The sequence below is a fragment of the Canis lupus genome, chromosome 23 (assembly GCF_003254725.2).
Source record: "Canis lupus dingo isolate Sandy chromosome 23, ASM325472v2, whole genome shotgun sequence".
Taxonomy (NCBI): Eukaryota; Metazoa; Chordata; class Mammalia; order Carnivora; family Canidae; genus Canis; species Canis lupus.
The window spans coordinates 27,311,791-27,328,429 of NC_064265.1; the positions used below are offsets into that span (position 1 = coordinate 27,311,791).

At 51.2% G+C, this 16,639-nt stretch overlaps 1 protein-coding gene across 3 annotated transcripts in view; it reads left to right on the top strand.

Moving 5' to 3' along the window:
- Positions 1–16,639, top strand: part of SH3BP5 (SH3 domain binding protein 5) — a 76,430-nt gene that overhangs the window by 52,200 nt on the left and 7,591 nt on the right. For 2 of the 3 annotated variants that reach the window (XM_025448697.3, XM_025448696.3), the window contains exon 4: positions 10,049–10,213. In XM_025448697.3, coding sequence (XP_025304482.1) covers positions 10,049–10,213 — 165 coding nt within the window. Of the gene's footprint in view, positions 1–9,787; positions 9,905–10,048; positions 10,214–16,639 lie in introns of those variants that run through there. The other variant, XM_025448698.3, reaches the window with a different exon arrangement.

Here is a 16,639-nt window from a genome sequence, read left to right on the forward strand (position 1 = left end):
AGTGGCCCAACTGTCTGTTCTATCAGGTCCAGGTCTGTGCAGGGCTTGGGAAGATTTCTTTTGTTGGCGCTGTGGTTATCTGTCTCTTTTTAAGGATTTTATTTATTCATGAGAGACACACACACACAGAGGCAGAGACATAGGTAGCGGGGGAAGCAGGCTCCCTGTGGGGAGCCTGTTGTGGAACTCGATCCCAGGACCCTGGGTTCACGCCCTGAGCCAAAGGCAGGTCCTCAACCACTCAGCCACCAAGGCATCTCTTGGCACTGTGGTCTGATAAGAGCTGGGGTCCCTGGGGGTTGGAGAGCTGCACAGGGGGGCCAGTTTGTCCACCTGGTGTTGGAGGGCCCATCTCTCTGGAGAGGAGACCCTGGAATTGCTGGCAGCTCTGTGCACGGTTGCCAGTAGGGAGGGCTGTGCCTGCAGGGGCAGCGCTCAGGGGTGAGGGCCAGTCGGTCCACTGGAGAGGAAGAAGTAGGGGATCAGAGCTTTGCTCCAGGAGTGCCTCACAGCTGCTAGCCTTTGATTCCCTAGCCGTGGCTGAGGGGAGGAAGTGCCGTCCTCTCTTCTGACATCCCAGTTCTTCATATGCCCACTCTAGGCTTCTCCATCCTCACAGGAAACAGCAGCTCCTGACGAGTGCAAAGAACTGTCATGAGATGTAGTTAGAGTCCGTGGATGCCCCCCTCGCCTCCCCACCGCCCTGCAGCATAAAGCAGCACTCTCCACCCCCTCAACTTGCAGGGCGATGATCAGTCCCTGGGTCATGGCCTGTCGTGGCCTGGGTCCACCTTGTGTTTCCCTGGGAAGGATGGGATGACTTCTTCTGGTTGGTGTGTGTGTCCCTCTGGCCTTCAGACTGGGCAATCTTGTTGCTGGATGTGTCCTGGGAATGACTGTGTGGGGCGCCAAGGCAGAGAGGGAGATCAGTTTGAATGGGCTTGTGGAGAGGAAGGTACAGCAGTGCTGAATCTGGGGAAAAACCCTCCACAGCAGAGGAACTCAGAATTTGCATGCATTTGAAGAATTTAAGAGCTCAAGTATGTGACTTGGGCCCTGGAGCAAGCCCTTTTACTTGTTAGGCTCCTGAATTTTCTTCCATAAGAGCAAATGATAGGTTTACATTGCTTCTACCTCCTTGAGCCCAAATACTTGGTGATGTGATGCTGTGGATGAGGGATCCAGATGTCTTGGGGGCTCCTGGGATGCCGTTGGGTCATGTGGGCCTTGACCCTAGGCGTTGCTGGTGTCCCCTACCTTAGGCCTCTGCCTCCAGCCCAGCCCCAAACTCTTGCCAGCTGATAGTTCGTAGCCAGCAGATGCTGCTCCCAACCAGCATGTGTATGAGAGCAAGAGGAAGCCCAATGAGGAAGTGGGTGTCATCCTGCTAGCTGGGGTGGGTGGGAAAGGCTGGGCACCTGTGGTGTCCCTGCAGCAACAGAAAGGATTTGGTTTGGGGGCCTGCCAGGGTGTGCTGTGCACGGCTGGAGGCCATGTAAGCCATGGGTAGTTGAAATGGGATAGGGCTATGTGAAGGGATCAGAGACCTGCTCTTGCTGACAGGCTCTGAGATGCTGATTTGGACTAAGTAGCCCCCAGTGCCCTGGGGAATTACAAGGCCTATACCTTCCTTCTGCCAGAAGCTTTTGGCCAAACTGGGGAGGTTTGGTAGGGTGATAAATGGTGCCAACCTAAAGCAGAGGGACAAGTGGCACATGAGTGGAATGGGAAGCGCTTGGGTCTGATACAGTTGCATATGCTTGGGTCCAGAGCTGAGTTGTAGGCAGATGCCCAGCATGGAAGACAAGCCAAGGTGGACACAATCCTGGATGAACCTCCCCAAAGCTCCCCAAACCCTTGAGTTACATGTACCCCTGGTCAGTGTGAGGCCTTGGGTGACCACAGAGAATGGGAGATGGTCCTGCCAGAAACAGGGCCACAGCACCCTACTGAGGGGCTAGGCCTTCTCCACATTCAAGGTCTTGCCACAGTGTATCCTCCAGGTTCCTTTATTATGGGGTTTTAACTGTATGGTTAATCATCTAAAGCAGGAATGCAGATTGTTTTATTTTTTATTTTTTTAAAAAGATTTTATTTATTTATTCATGAGAGACACAGAGACAGAGGCAGAGCCATAGGCAGAGGGAGAAGCAGGCTCCATGCAGGGAGCCTGACATGGGACTCGATCCCGGGTCTCCAGGATCACGCCCTGGGCTGAAGGCGGCGCTAAACCGCTGAGCCACAAGGGCTGCCCCAGATTCTATTTTAATGAGTACAGCAAGTTCAAGAATATGGATGATAGCTGAGATATTTGGTCACCCTTCATTTCAGGGTTACACAGTATCTAGGCCTGTGCTGTCTAGTTGGACTTTCCAGCGACATTGGGAACGTTCTTTATCCTCACTGTCTGGAACGTCCACATGTGGCCGTGGAGCCCTTGAAATGTGGCTAGGGAGACTGAGAAACTGACATTCTAATTTATTTCATTGTAATTAATTTAAATATACATAGCCACATGTGGCTAGTGAGTCCTGTATTAGAGAGTAGTCCTGTATTAGAGAGTACGGTTCTAGAAGAACCTAAATACAAATGATAATACAAAGTACAGCAAAGAGTGTAATAGAGCCCCATATATTCTTTGCCCAGTTTCTCCGGTGATTAAGCCATGGCCGACCTTACTGCCCCTCTTCCCCCAAATCTCCGACTCCTCTCTTCTAGCTGTGTTGTTTGAAGCACATGATAGCTTTTTAATTTTTTATTTTTAAACAGCTCATCTTTAACCTCGGGACAGAGTCTGATCTGACCTTGATTTCTCTAATCCCGTGAAGCTCCTTTGACACCAGGGTCCATTAAAGAGCTGTGGGGCCTGTCCTCTGAAACAGCTGCAGGCCCTATGTTCTATCTCAGAACTGTACACAGTCTTATCATGATTTTCATGATACACACACCACGGACCTTTTATTTAGAATTAGAATCTATATCATTTACTATATTCTGTATTATGCATTTTGTTAACCGATGATGGCTTAACCTGTACATGGTAACAGTCGGGACTGAGTAAAAGTTATCCCATATGCTCAGCAGGTTTTTAGGTCTGTACAAAATTGATCCAGGAAAATTGAGTTTGATAGAAATAATGGAAAGCTCCATGGCACAGGCTGTAATTAATAAAATGTGATACAGATGAGACTGTTCAGTGAATCAAATCTATTGAAGTAGAAAAGAACGGATTCTAATAAAAGTAACTTTGAAGAAAAATGAAAAAATTAGAAACACTGGAGATGAAAAGTGATCAAGGAACTGAATGAACTTCATGGAATTTTCTCTAGAAAATGCTTCCAAATGAAAATGTATCTACTCTGGGGTAATTCTGATGAAAATGTTTATATCCAAAACATCCTGGAGAGCTGAACGGCCGCCTCCATCCCTGGGCCAGCCTTCAGTTAACCTCAGACACAGGTTTGAAGCAGGTGGGGAGGGACAGGAAGTTTTTCAGAATTGAAAGGCTCAGACTGTCTGGCAGCTGGTGCTGACGGGGCTTGCCCAGAATCCACACGGAAGAGTGGAGCTTGAATCACACCGAGAACGGATGCCCCTCTCTGCCGTCCCCTTTGATGTTCATCCCGGACGTCCCTCCTTCACTGAGGCCAGCAGGGTTTTTGATCCCCCGTTCAAAGGTTTTGGTTTCCTCAGGTGGCTTGGAGAGGAATCTGGGACTTCATGAACTTCTAGCTGGAGGATGCGTCCTTCCCAGCCACACATACAACATTCACTGTAAAGAGGCAACGACAAAATTGTATCAGGTTTGAAAAAGGAGAAGAGAAAAAACAAGGACGGAGGGTTCCCTGCCAGTGATTGCTGGGTGCAGCCACCCAACCAGGACGCCTGTGGGCTTGGGGCCAGCGCAGCGGGAGCACGGACCCAGCCGGAGAAGCACCTCCCTCTCCGCGGTGCCCTGACCTCTGGCAGCCTCTGCCCCTCCCAGGCGGGTGTCTCCCACCCACTTTATTTATTTATTTTTTTTATAAAGATTTTATTTATTCCTGAGAGACACAGAGAGGCAGAGACACAGGTAGAGGGAGAAGCAGGCTCCATGCAGGGAGCCCGATGTGGGACTCGATCCCAGGACCCCGGATCATGACCTGAGACAAAGGCAGACGCTCAGCCACTGAGCCACCCAGGCATCCCTCCCACCCTCTTTAGAAGAAGGTGGGGTACCCCCATCTTTCATTTCCTGCCCCAGCATCCAGCGGTTTCTTAAGACTGGTTGCTCTGTAATTGCTTCCACTCCCAGGAGGACCTGGCCCTGGACTGGGGGTGTGATTTTGACAGCTGCTTCCCTGTGTCTCGTCCATCCTCCTTGCTCTTCTGTCGGTGGGACCTCAGTTGTTCCCAGGAGCAGGTAACGGAGAAGTTAGGCTCAACGGGCATTGGGGATCAGCTTCTGGACCCTGCTGGCCACACGCTGGCTCCTCACTGTGGATGCTGCACTCTGGGGGGCAGCGTGCTCTCCGTGTGGGCGACCTGGTTTCTCCCTGCACACCCCCTACCTCCTTGGATCTCTGTGTGTGCCAGTGGCCAACGTGGCCTTGGTTCGGGTGCAGAAGTAAGACCGACCTTAACCTTTTTGTGAGGATGGTTTATAACCTCAGTAGGCGGTATTTAATAAAAATCTGGAACGAAGGCTCTGGGTTTGAGCCTTGACCTCACCCTCATTAACTGTGATTTTGTGATTTGGGGCAATTTATTACACCTTTCTGAGTCTTGGTCTTCTTTATAAAGTAAGGATGATAACTGGACTGAACTCCTAGCATAATTTTGAGATTGAAATGAGATACTGTACTCAACGCCTCCCACACCTTACCTGACCCTGGATAAATGCTCAAACAGTAACTGCTATGATTGCTGGCTTATAACCCTCTGTCTCCACACTTAAGGGGTTGCTAGTACTCAGATACAAGACTGGTCTCATCGTAGGGGCGCTCTCCGTGACTTGGAGCTACCACCAGCTGGAGCGTGGCTTTGGGAATCCATATGACAAGACTCCTTTCCAGTTTCCTTAGCTGACCAGCTGGTGTGTTAGTGGCCCCCGCATGAGCCACAGGTGGGAGGCACTCTGAATTCTCATCTCCTCTTTGGCCTACTGAACAGCTCTTCTTGCTATGCATGAGTTACAGGTGGATTCTCCGATCGTCCAATGTTGATGTCCTTGCCAAAGTTATGCAGGTTGGAGGTAGAATGACGGTCAGTGATGGAGAGATGCCATCCCGTTTCCATGGGTCAAGGGTAGACTGAAGCCTCATATGAGAGGTTAGAGCAGGAACAGCCACGTTTAGGGCAGGAGCTCTGGTTTCCTGGCACTGAATAGCTGTATGACATTCAGCAAGTTGTCTTGTGTCATTCAGCAAGTGTCTCTGGCCCATCTTTTGAAAGCTGAAGGTCTTGAACTGGATAGACTGTGAACTTCCTTCTGCCCCAACCCTTTGTTGCAACCAGTGCAAATGTCCAGAGCTTGTTCCTCCTGAGTTCAAACATGGGCTGGGGTGGAAGTCTAGTAGACAGCCGTGACTGTGGCTTCTCCCTTCTCCTGGCAGCCTTGACAATGGTAGACCTCTCCCCCTGCCCCTTGCTGCCCCCCCTGTTGATGACACCATGGAATACCCACACATGTGAAGCCTTCACGGTCACTGCTGGCCCCAGACTAGAATCTAATGAAGGCCACTTAGCAAATTCATTCATGAATAGTCCTTTAAAATTCTTTCCAGAGAGCTGTTTCCATGAAAGTTGTTAGTATCTATGAGTCATGAAGAGGTTTGAAGTTTTCCTGTGTTGCATCTTCCAGCTAAAACCCAGCTTCCCCAATATTTTCCTTGTTAAGATCTTGTAAGCAGAGCCTCAGCCCTTCAGTTTGCTAACTGGGTTTCTCTGCTAGGAGAACCACCACCTGATTTGTGTACACTGATGGGTAATATATTAATACTAGGGTTTAGGTCCTTTTTGGGGGGTTGAAGGTAAAACATGTTGGCATCGTTGTGCCGAAGATTTCCGGGTGTCATCTTTCATACACCAGTGAGAACCAGATAGCCAGCTCTTGTTGGGAGTGTTAAGTCAGCTAATGATTTTGAGGTCCTGTGTCCCACTAAGGCACTTGGGAAGCAGTCTCAGAGTTAACCGTCCCCAGTTAGATATGTGTAAACTCATGGATGCCTCCTGTATTACCATGACCTAGCCTGGTGCCTGACACCTTCTCCTTTGACGAGTTTTCCCTGGGAAACCTTTGACAAATCATTCTCTCTTCCCTATGTTCCCATGGCACTTTACACCTCTGTTACTGTCACAATCTGTCTTGTATTGGAGTTTGTTCTGAATGTGTCTGTTTTCTCGACTGATTTGGAACCCCTAATTTTGGGGTGGATCCCTCCCTTCCAGAAATTAGTCACCAGGAGGTTCCTTAGCAATGCTGAATGTACTATATCCTGCTAGCAAGGGGATGATAGACTGTTCCCTCCCCTTGTGTATGCACCTGCCTGGTCCTTCCTTGTGAATGTGGTTTTAGAAAATGTTGGATGAAATGCTTTACAAAGAGGCCATGAGCTTTGGGCTTCTTTAGGAATCCCCCCAAAAGGTTGGTCCCTTGGGCTTAGTAGCAGTAAAATGGACTGGGAGCAGCCAGAAAGAAGTTGAAGGAGATTCAACAAGTCTGTGCTAGTTACTGTAGTCACTTCTGTTTTGAAGAATAGCTCAGCTGTAGAGAGGGGAGGTGTGTTATCATTTAGCATTAGATTTGAGTGTAACAGAAAACATCAGCCTTTATTTTTTCTGTCATTTAAAAAGTCAGGAGGTATGCAGTCCAGCGCAGGGACCTAACTTACTCGTTGGGAGAATTGCCTCATGATCCATCCAAAATGGCTGTTGAAGCACCAGCCATTGTGTTCATATTACAAATGGAAGACAAAGCCGCCTTCTTGGAAGGCTCACTCAGTGTCCATTTACATCTCATTAGCTAGGAAGAAGTTAGTAGCTATCTTCATGGCTGGGAAGTAGTCTTTAGCTGGCACATTGCCTCTCCCTGAGACACATGGGCTCTCTTACCAGGAAAGATGAAGAGAACGGACAGTGGTGCTGAAGAGCCACCTAACACTTAAATGAATGAGTAGGAGGATAAATGATGGAGAGATACCATCTGGTTTCCATGGGTTAAGGGTAGACTGAAGGCTCACGTTAGATCTTTGATATGACAAGGCAGGCACGTTTCTGATACCACCAGCCTTGTGGAAAACTCAGAAACTCCATGGACTCGACAGAGAGCATGTTCTTCTCAAGGCCCCTTCAGATGGGCCTCCTTCCCCCTCTTTGTAGAGATCTGGCTCCCTCAGAACTATCCAGACGCAAGATGGTAGGTGAAGGTGGTACTGGGTCTGTGGCAGCAGCCGCATTTCAGCTCTTTCTTTTGTTTGTTTGAAGAAAGAAAACTTCATAATTCAAGCGAGGAGACCTGGGGGAAGAGACTTTACCCTTAAATGTTGGTGAATTGAAATACTAAAATTTCCTAAAAGACACAAGTACAGATCCCACCTTGGGAAATGTTAGAATCCTGTAGGATTAATTCTTGTCTTCTGGTGTTGGTTGGAAGCCTGTAGGTGGTCTGTGGGGGAGGTTGAGGGCAGCTTTGAAGTGACAGGTCCCCGTGCTTCCCCACAGTTGCCCCACAGTGCAGCTAGCTAGGCAGATGAGGGCCCCACCAGGGCAGTCCTCTCATGGGACATCCCCATACTGGCCTGGAAGCTCAGGATCTGGAGCAGCATGTCCCGTGCAGAGAGCATGCTGTGCTGTCTTGTTACCATGCGGTGGGCTGGTCAGTTCTGTAGGGCCAGGCCCCTTGTCCCCACCACATAGCAGATAAGGGGCTTGGTGTGGGCGTGTGGGCATATGGCGTGTGGCTTGGGGCCACACAGTGGTTCACCGCTGGCAGGCCCCTGGGCCACTGGTTGAAGCATTAGCCTGGTGTTCATTCAGGCTACCATTCTTGATTCCTTTTAAAATTTGATAGCAGTATATGTATTTTTATTTTTAATTTGATTTGATTTGATTCCTTACTGTCATTAGTTTCAGGTGTACAATATAAGAAGTCAGCAAGTCCATATAGTAGTCGGTGCTCATCAAGATACATGTCCTCTACCTGTCTTTGTCAAGGTCTCCTTCAGATACTGTGGTTCATGAGGCTGCTGCTTCCTGGACACCTCCCCACGCCAACACTGCGTTTTTTTCAGATTATCTTGTCTTTCAGTCTTCCGTTCTGGATCATTCTCTTTGCAGGAGTAGCCCTGGATTCCCTCCCCTGGAAGTAATTTCTCCTGGACCCCCTGCTACCATCTGTATCTCCCTCCTGTGGCGTGCTCGTGCACAGCTCCTTAGGACACATTCTGGATGTTCACTGCAGGCCTGTTTCTGTTCCCTGACCAGATGGTTATCCTGGAGGGTTGGGTTGGGTGTGGTATGCAGCGTATGTGTCCACTGTCCCCTGAAGTGTGGAAAGTGGCACCCTCGAGGTCACAGAGCTGTCCCTTGCCTTGGGGGCTGGTACGTTCCATGTCTGTTTTGTTCCCCTTAACCATCTTTGTCTTGCGGTTCTCCAAGACTTCCTCTAAGTCACGTGAGGCTCACCCTGAGGATGGATGGGGCCCCCATTGTTCCTCTCTCTGAGTCCCAGGGGCTACCCCATGGATGTCCCCAGGGCTTATGTAACTGATCTGGTTAACCAAGGGGTGGGTCAGATGCTGCAGCGGGCCAGTGTTTGGCAGTGGCTTGCTTGGACTCTGCAGGGAAATTCAGTCATGGCCAGAGGGTTTTGTTGCTGATTCCTGATGCAATCTCATGGGCCACTCTTGGGGAAGATGAATTTACTGTCCAAAAGAAATAGCATGTGAGCCAATTATGTAATTTTAAATTTTCTGGTAGTTATAGTAAAAAAGTCAAAGATGCAGATGAAATTAATTTGAATAAGGTATTCTATTTAACCAACTATATCCAAAATACTGCCATTTCATCGTGTAATCATTATGAAAAGTGAGATCACTAACAATTCTTTTTTTGGGACTGTCTTTAAAATTTGGGGTGCTTTTGGGATGCCTGGGTGGCTCCGCAGTTAAGCATTTGTGTTTGGCCCAGGGTGTGATCCTGGAGTCCTGGGATCGAGTCCTGCATTGGGCTCCTTGCTTGGAGCCTGCTTCTCCCTCTGCCTGTGTGTCTGCCTCTCTCTCTGTGTCTCTCATGAATAAATAAATAGAATCTTTAAAAAGAAATTTGGGGTGTTTCACACTCACTGTGGGTTAAGGACATTTCAAATGCTCGATAGCCACATGTGATTGGTGGCGGTCTAACATATGCTCCGCTATGATTCATGTGCATTCTCCTACTTGACGTTCCTTGAAAGTGGGGACCGTGTTGTGACAGTTCTGTCCTTCTCCCTAGCTGTTGGGGAGTGTGAATTGGGTCGCGGGCCTGTCTGGCAGAGTGACCGCGCTTAGCGGGACTTGCAGTGCCTGGAGTCTGGTCACAGCTCGGCTTCTCACCAGCTGTGTGGCCTGGCTGGGTCTCTTAGAGCCACTTGTAGAGTGAAGCCATTGGACTGGGATCTCCGGGGGCCCTTCTGGTCCTGACATGATTGCATCGAGCCATGGATATGGGCGGGGATGGTGTCGGGGACCCCGGTATCCACCTTGGCATCGCTAGCAAGTGAGAGCTGCTCTGGGAAAGGGCACGGATGGCCACACCTGTGGTTTGCCATTTCCAGCTCTGACCGAGACTTGGCATGTTTATCTGGTCTCTTGGGTCCTGGACTGAAAATTCTCTACTCGCCTCCCTGGCACCTACTCCCTCATCCAGCATTTACAAGAGCCTGCAGGTACCAGGGCTGTTCCTGCTTGGAGGGGCAGAGGTGGACAGGGCAGGTGCCAGCCCTTAGGAAGCTCATCTTTTGGAGGGCGGGTTGGGCCAGAGGGAGCCCCTGCCATTTCCTGAGGCCTCACGAGGCTTCTTTCTTGCACAGGCTCAGCTGGAAGCTCAGAAAGCCACACAGGACTTCCAGAGGGCCACAGAGGTGCTCCGTGCCGCCAAGGAAACCATCTCCCTGGCTGAGCAGCGGCTGCTGGAGGATGACAAGCGACAGTTCGACTCCGCCTGGCAAGAGATGCTGAATCACGCCACCCAGAGGGTATGAGTCACAGCCGTGTGCGCCTGTACAGGGTGGTCCTGGTTTTCAAGCATGCGTCTGTGTCTGCAGGTGCCTGCATGTGTGTGGACATCTGCACCGGGTGCCCTCCCTCCCTTTCGTGGGTGGGGTGTGGGAGCATCCTTCACGCTTCTCCTCATCCTTGTGACCTGGACTACCCCCTGGTCCTGATGAGCTCTGTGTGCCCTGGTTCCCCCACGCAGAGGAAACAGACTTCCCAGGCTTGTTGCCTAGAAACGCTGTCTGAAAGTCACAGGTTGTCTCTCCGTGGGGGGGTCTCTGCTGGCCTGGTACTCAGCCATACTCCGAGTGACAGTCCCCCAGTAACGGGCCTAGCTGTTCCTTCCCTGTGTCAGTGGAGGTTTGTCTGGTTCAGATCATCCCTGAAGGTCTTGACTGTGGATTGGGCTTCCTGGAGGGACCAGGTTATTTTCCAGGGCCCATTCCCACTAAGTTGCAAGGGGAATAGCTGAGTTTAGAATTCCAGGTAGAAGAGTGATTAATGGCCCCAAATCACGTGGGGCCTGGACTTGGGATGTGTGCGCTGCTGGCAGAAGGGTGGGGGCCATGATAGATGAGACCAGAATCCAGTGGGCACAGGCTTGACCTTCGGGTTGGGCTGGGCTGGGCTTTGAGCAGCCAGCATGGGAACAGGAAGTGGGCTGTGTATGATCTTTACCCTGATTTGACTTGTAGGTTTTATGCCATTATTGTTTGGCTTTTTACCAGCTCCCATGACCTGTTCTCTGACCACATTGCTCAGAATCAAGATAGCTACTTGGTTCAGTTGGAATCATTACCTCTACCTAACTCCACTGGGTTTTCTAGGAGTCACACAGAATAGTCTTGATTCCCCCCCCTGCCCCCCCCCCCCTTCTCCAGGCAGATTTGCTGCAGGCTGAGTGGGAAAGCTGACACGTGGCTCCAGCAGCTCCAACCACGGCCTTAGATAGAGGTGTGACGTAGAGGGGGCTGCAACCCCCCTGGTCTTGCCACCTGTGGGGCTAGAATAGAAAAGTCAGCAGTTAATGCCAGCAGCCTCTCTCTCTTCACTGTCACCTGCCACAGTGGCTCAAGTCATAGGGGATCTGGTAACTAAAGATGGTCTTGTGCTTCCCTAAACAGCCTGACACACAAATGACTTCTAGTCAGGCCTTTGTACCACCTTCCCCTGAAGCCCAAGATACCTGGCCTGGCTTTGTGTGGCTTTGGGCCTCCTGCCCCCTAGTGGACGTGTGATGCTCAGAGAGACAAACAGGCTGGAATAGCTTTTCTGGGTCAGCCAGCGAGAAACCAAAGTAGAAGTTGGAAATTTACAAGCCACAGTCTGACAGATGTGGAAAGGACCAAAAAAAGAAAAAAAAAAAAAGAAAACAAAAAAGCTTCTTCCAGGAAATTAGGTAAAGGTCTCCTTTTCCTTTTTGTCCTCCCTCCACCCCAATTGGAGATCTAAATCAGCCTTAAATCATTTCAGAAACTATTTAATCTGTGTTGTTTTTTTTTAAAAAAGATTTTATTTATTCATGAGAGACAGAGAGACAGGCAGGCAGAGGGAGAAGCAGGCTCCATGGGAAGCCTGATGTGGGACTTGATCCCAGGACTCCAGGATCATGCCCTGAGCCAAAGGTAGCCGCTAAACTGCTGAGCCACCCAGGGATCGATCCCCTAATCCATTCTTTAGAAAGGAACAAATAATCTGTTCTTTAAAAAGGAACAAATATATTTATTTATTTATGCTTTTTTTTTTTTTTTTTTAACTTCTTTTGGAAGTCCTGGGGCTCTAGGGTGGATGGTGAGTGGTTGATCAAGAAGAGGCGTCCCCGGGACTTCCACATTGCACAGCTGTTCATACTGTTGTCTTTGAGAGTGCTATTTGGGGTTGTGCGGTGCACAACTTGTGAGGCTTTACAAGATGGCCCCAGGCCTCCTGAGGTCACACGGGCTCCTCAGGGCCTGGGGATGGTCTTCTGATGTGTGTCCTCACTGAAGCCACTGGAGGCTTCTTGGTTGTGGGGATAACCACTGCAGACTAGCAGGTGTTCTGGGTCACAGGCTGGGATTCCTACCCTAGAGCTGCTCTTCTCTTCCCCAGGTTCCTTCATCATTGCATAGGTTTGAACTGCTGAGGGAGAAGGAAAGTTCGAAACTGACACCAGCTGGAGACAAAGCTGGTGACAGCCCTCTCCAACCACGTCCTGCATTATTGAGAAACAGCCTAGAAAGGGGCATGCTGAACTTGATGGATGGTGCAAACCCTCCTTTTTAGGTTGACTGTGGATCTCCCTCGGGATTTAGCATTTCCCCAGACAAGGCTCATGTTGCCCGCTCCCCAAACCTCATGGGGTTGGCACACTTGATCTGTGGAATGCTGGTTGCTGAGGACAGTGAGGGGTACAGACTGTGCCTCCTGCCTTCTCTGATTTCTGGATGCCCTAGGAAGCCCACTTCTTCAGAAGAAGGGAGCTAGTTTCATCTCACCCTCTTTTTCCCAAAAAAAGTACCACTTAATGGTCTGGTCAGAGGTCCAGAGCTCAGGAAGGTCCGGGCTGTTTTGAGGAAGTGGCGGTGGTTTGGGCTGCGTGTGCCCTCCCCCTGGGCACCATGGAGGAGCACCGCAGCAAGTACCCTTGTTCTTGCCCAGGCCATCAGTCTGTCTGCTTTGTTCCCTTCAGACTTCTTATTCTGATGTTGAGCAGCCACACCCTGAAGGCAAGGCTGAAGCCAGCATTCTAGGAAACTGTAAGCAATGCCGGGAGTCCCAGTATTCTCTCTTAGGCCACACGTTATGCCACCCACAGGGACAAAAGGATGGTTGTCTGCTTGGTGCTGGGGTCAAGAAGGGCCTTAGGAGCCATAGTAGGTGAGGCAGAGTGGTCGAGCCTGCACTTGAAGGGCCTCCAGGGGATGCAGGGCCTGGGGTCCCTGCTGCTCACTACTTGAGGGCTTGGGCAGCAGAGGCTCCTCCAGCTTCGGCCGTTTTGGCTTTGAAGCAGTGACTTTATGGGAAAGTGACTGCTTTTCATCAAGTGGGAAAGGAGACCTGGCATCTGAGGGGACAGGAACTGGCTTTTCAGAGACCTGTCAAAAGAGAGCAGATAGAGGAAGAAGCAACCGCGACTTAGAAATGGGGAGACATTAACGGTTGGTGAAAGGGCAGCAGGTGGCCTCTGGAGAGGAGAGGAGAGGACACTGAGCCCTCCTCGAGTCCTAGGTGGTTTGCGTGTGTGGAGACTGCCTGGGTGCAGGGACGCCAGGCCTGCCAGTGGCACACGCAGAGCTGTCGAGGCCAGCTTCCCTGACGCTGCTGCGTGTGTGCCATCTGCCTCCTGCACGGCGATGAGAAGCCACTTCCGTGGGCCCCCTCGACCAGGGGTGCAGCAGAATCTGAAAAGCGTCTGAACCAGCTGCCTGAGGTTCTGAGGAGACCCTGAAGCCGCCTCCCCAGGGGAGAGGAGGGCCCTGACCTCTGCTCTGGGATGTCAAGGGTGGTGGAGCAAATGGGAATACCCTGGGCTTTGCACAGCCGTCGAGAAAGCCAGAACACAAGGCTGTGAGGAGCCACGCCAGGTAGAAGTCTTGCAGCCCCACCAGGAGGTGTCCAGCCGACGCCTGTTCAGGCCCAGCTCTTGGAGCTCGATTGCGTGCTGCCGTGAGTGGGGTCCCTAGGACTCTGGGACCCAGCTGCCCGCCTGCCCTGGGCCTTACGGAGGGGCAGGCTGGCTCTCCCGGACCCGCACTTCTCTGTCCTGCTGACTAGGAGGAGGGGCAGCGACCCACCCCTCGGGTGCTGGTTCTGGCCACTAGGGTCGACTAGCCTCAGACCTCGGCATCGGGCCCCGGGTGGGTGGTCGGTTCCCAGGCCTTTGGGACAGGCCGCGAGGTAGACACACCTAGAGGTGACCATGGCCAGCAGGCCCCCTCCAGGATAGGGCCCTCTGTGGGGAGGAGGTTCTCAGGCATCCTGAGGGAGTCTACGTCTGATCCTGTTCGGTGGTATGTCCTTCGGGAGCCCCCCGGCTCCAGGGGAGGGGGTGGGGAGCTGATTGCTGCCTGTCTTCCTTTGTCGAGTCCTGCGTGCTCATCACGTCGGGGCTGGCAGATGGGGTGTTGGGATGTGGGTGCAGGAAGGGACTGCAGCCTGTGCTAATAAGGCCTGTGCTTTCAGCCAGCTGTGCTTCCCCCCCCCCCGCTTCACATCCTTCACCCCAGCTGCCACCCGGAGAGCCCGCTCAAGTGCCCCCTCTGAGCTGCTGCGGCCCTCCTGCCAGCCCAGATCCCGTGCTGTCTTGAGTGGCAGCCGCTGCTGCGGGCACATCTATACCTGTTAGGCTGCTCCGGGCACACTGTAGGCGCTCAAGTAGTATGTGCACCTGTGGGTGCACGGTGATGCTGGTTCACAAGAAAAGCCCGTTGAGATGGGGGCAGCAGTTCTGTGCAGAGATTGGAGTCTGGACCAGGTAGTATCAGCCCAGGCTTGGGAGGAGGGTAGGAGTGGCCCCCGGGAGGCCCAGGGCAATGGCAGTGTTCACCCCTGCTCTGAGTGGCCCTTGTGCATCCGGTGGCTCCACCCAGCCTGTGGCCGCCTTGAGGCCCTGAGGGACTTCCTTGTTGCTCCTTCTGTGGCTTGCCGGCGCTTGATGTGGCTTGGCCTTCCTAGCAGAGCCCCTTTACTGTGCCGCCCAGCCCTCCCTTTGCCCATCATTGCTCCTGCCTAGGCGATGCTGAGCTTCAGATGGCGGGGGGCGGGGGGGCGGGGGTCCTCAATTACCATGCAACCAAGGCAGCATGCTTGGTGGCTTTCTCCCTGGAGGCAGAAAGAGGATTTGGGGGTGAAGGGGGCTCCCTCTGGGGGTTGCGTGTTTGTAGGGGTGCAGATTGGGCTGGGAGACAGCCAATGTGGCCTGAAGTAGGGGACAGTGACACGCACGCTGCCCCCTCGGTCTTCACTGGCTATATTGCCAAGTGGTCAGAGCTTCCTGTGTTTAATTTCAGACAGACTTTGCTGCTTTTTGCAGACCAGAGGCTGAGATAGACGAGGGCCTGTGTGCAGCTGGTGTGGATCCTGCTTCTTGTGGGGACCCTTCCTGTTCGTAGCCACGAATCACAGCTTTTATGAATCGCTCTATTTAAAATGCTTTCGCACCACTCCTTAAAGAGGAGCCTGGTATCATGTCCAATGGTAACGCAGCCGTTCTCCACCAATATGAGTCTTCATCTGTCTCATAAACTTGGGGTTTCGGGTTTTTGTGAAGGTCATGTTGGCAAATCCTTAATGCTTAAGCTTCAGGACAAGACTGAAGAGTTGCTGCTGTTTCCCTAAGTGTCCAAGTATGGGATGGTTTTTGTGCCCTTCATTTCAAAACTGTGAAATCTTTGGTGTCTGAAGCAGAGGGGAAGGGTTTCTTAGCCCTGGGCTTGGTCGAGAAGTCATTTTAGCAAGCATGTCGCCTCATGGCAGCCTAGATCAATTCCCTCGTACTTCTCTTCTCTGAATGGTTTTAATTCTGTTAAATTAAGAGTATCTCAAGCATTGAAGCCTTTGCTAAGATATGTATGTTCTTAAAAGGTACAAGTGTAACTGATAAACATAAAACGAACATAGTTCTTTAACTCCCTAATTAAGGAGGAAACTAGTAAGATGTTATATTTCAAAGGAGAAGCTCGTGTATAGAAAATCAGGAATGCTGAAATGAGTTTGTAAACTTGTGGAATGGGTCAGTATTTATGGGGCGATCAGTCATGAAATCCATCTCCATGGGATGCACTTCATCTTCATTTCTAGGGTCAGAATCATCTGTAGTATTGTCTGTTTTATACAACAGGCTTTGTTCTGCTGCTTTCTTTATGTAACGGACGAAAGGACCATCATTTTCATGCATCAAGGGATGCACCTTTCAGCGGCCTTGTTTTTGGCCATCGACAACCCCCGATTGTTTGTTGTAAAATGAATTTTTATCCACAGGTTCAACGAGACATCGCCACTAGAATTTCCTGCCAGAACGCTGACTGGTCCCCTGGTCTCATGCATGCCTGTGACCCCCAGAATCTGATCTGGATGACCTGATATTCATTTGCATAAATGTGAAGGTTGCCCCTTCTGGATCCCGGATTCTTTTGTGTCCCTGGCTGATGCAGGATATTCGGGAAAGGGCCAACCAGCTGACGTGGCGATCGCCTTGCCATTCTGACGCGGTCGTGCCCAGTGGTGCTAGGTCTCCCTGTTCTTGGATGTCCCTGTGGTGCCGTTGGCCTATTTGCGTGCCTGACACCCCCCGCGCCAAGCCAAGGGCCGAGGAGCCCACAGCGGCTATTTAGGGCTGGGAGGCCTGAGCAGCATGAGGTGGACATCGATTAAATCAGAGAATGCTTCATTTCTCTCTGATTTTTGCTTTTCCTTTTGTTACTCAG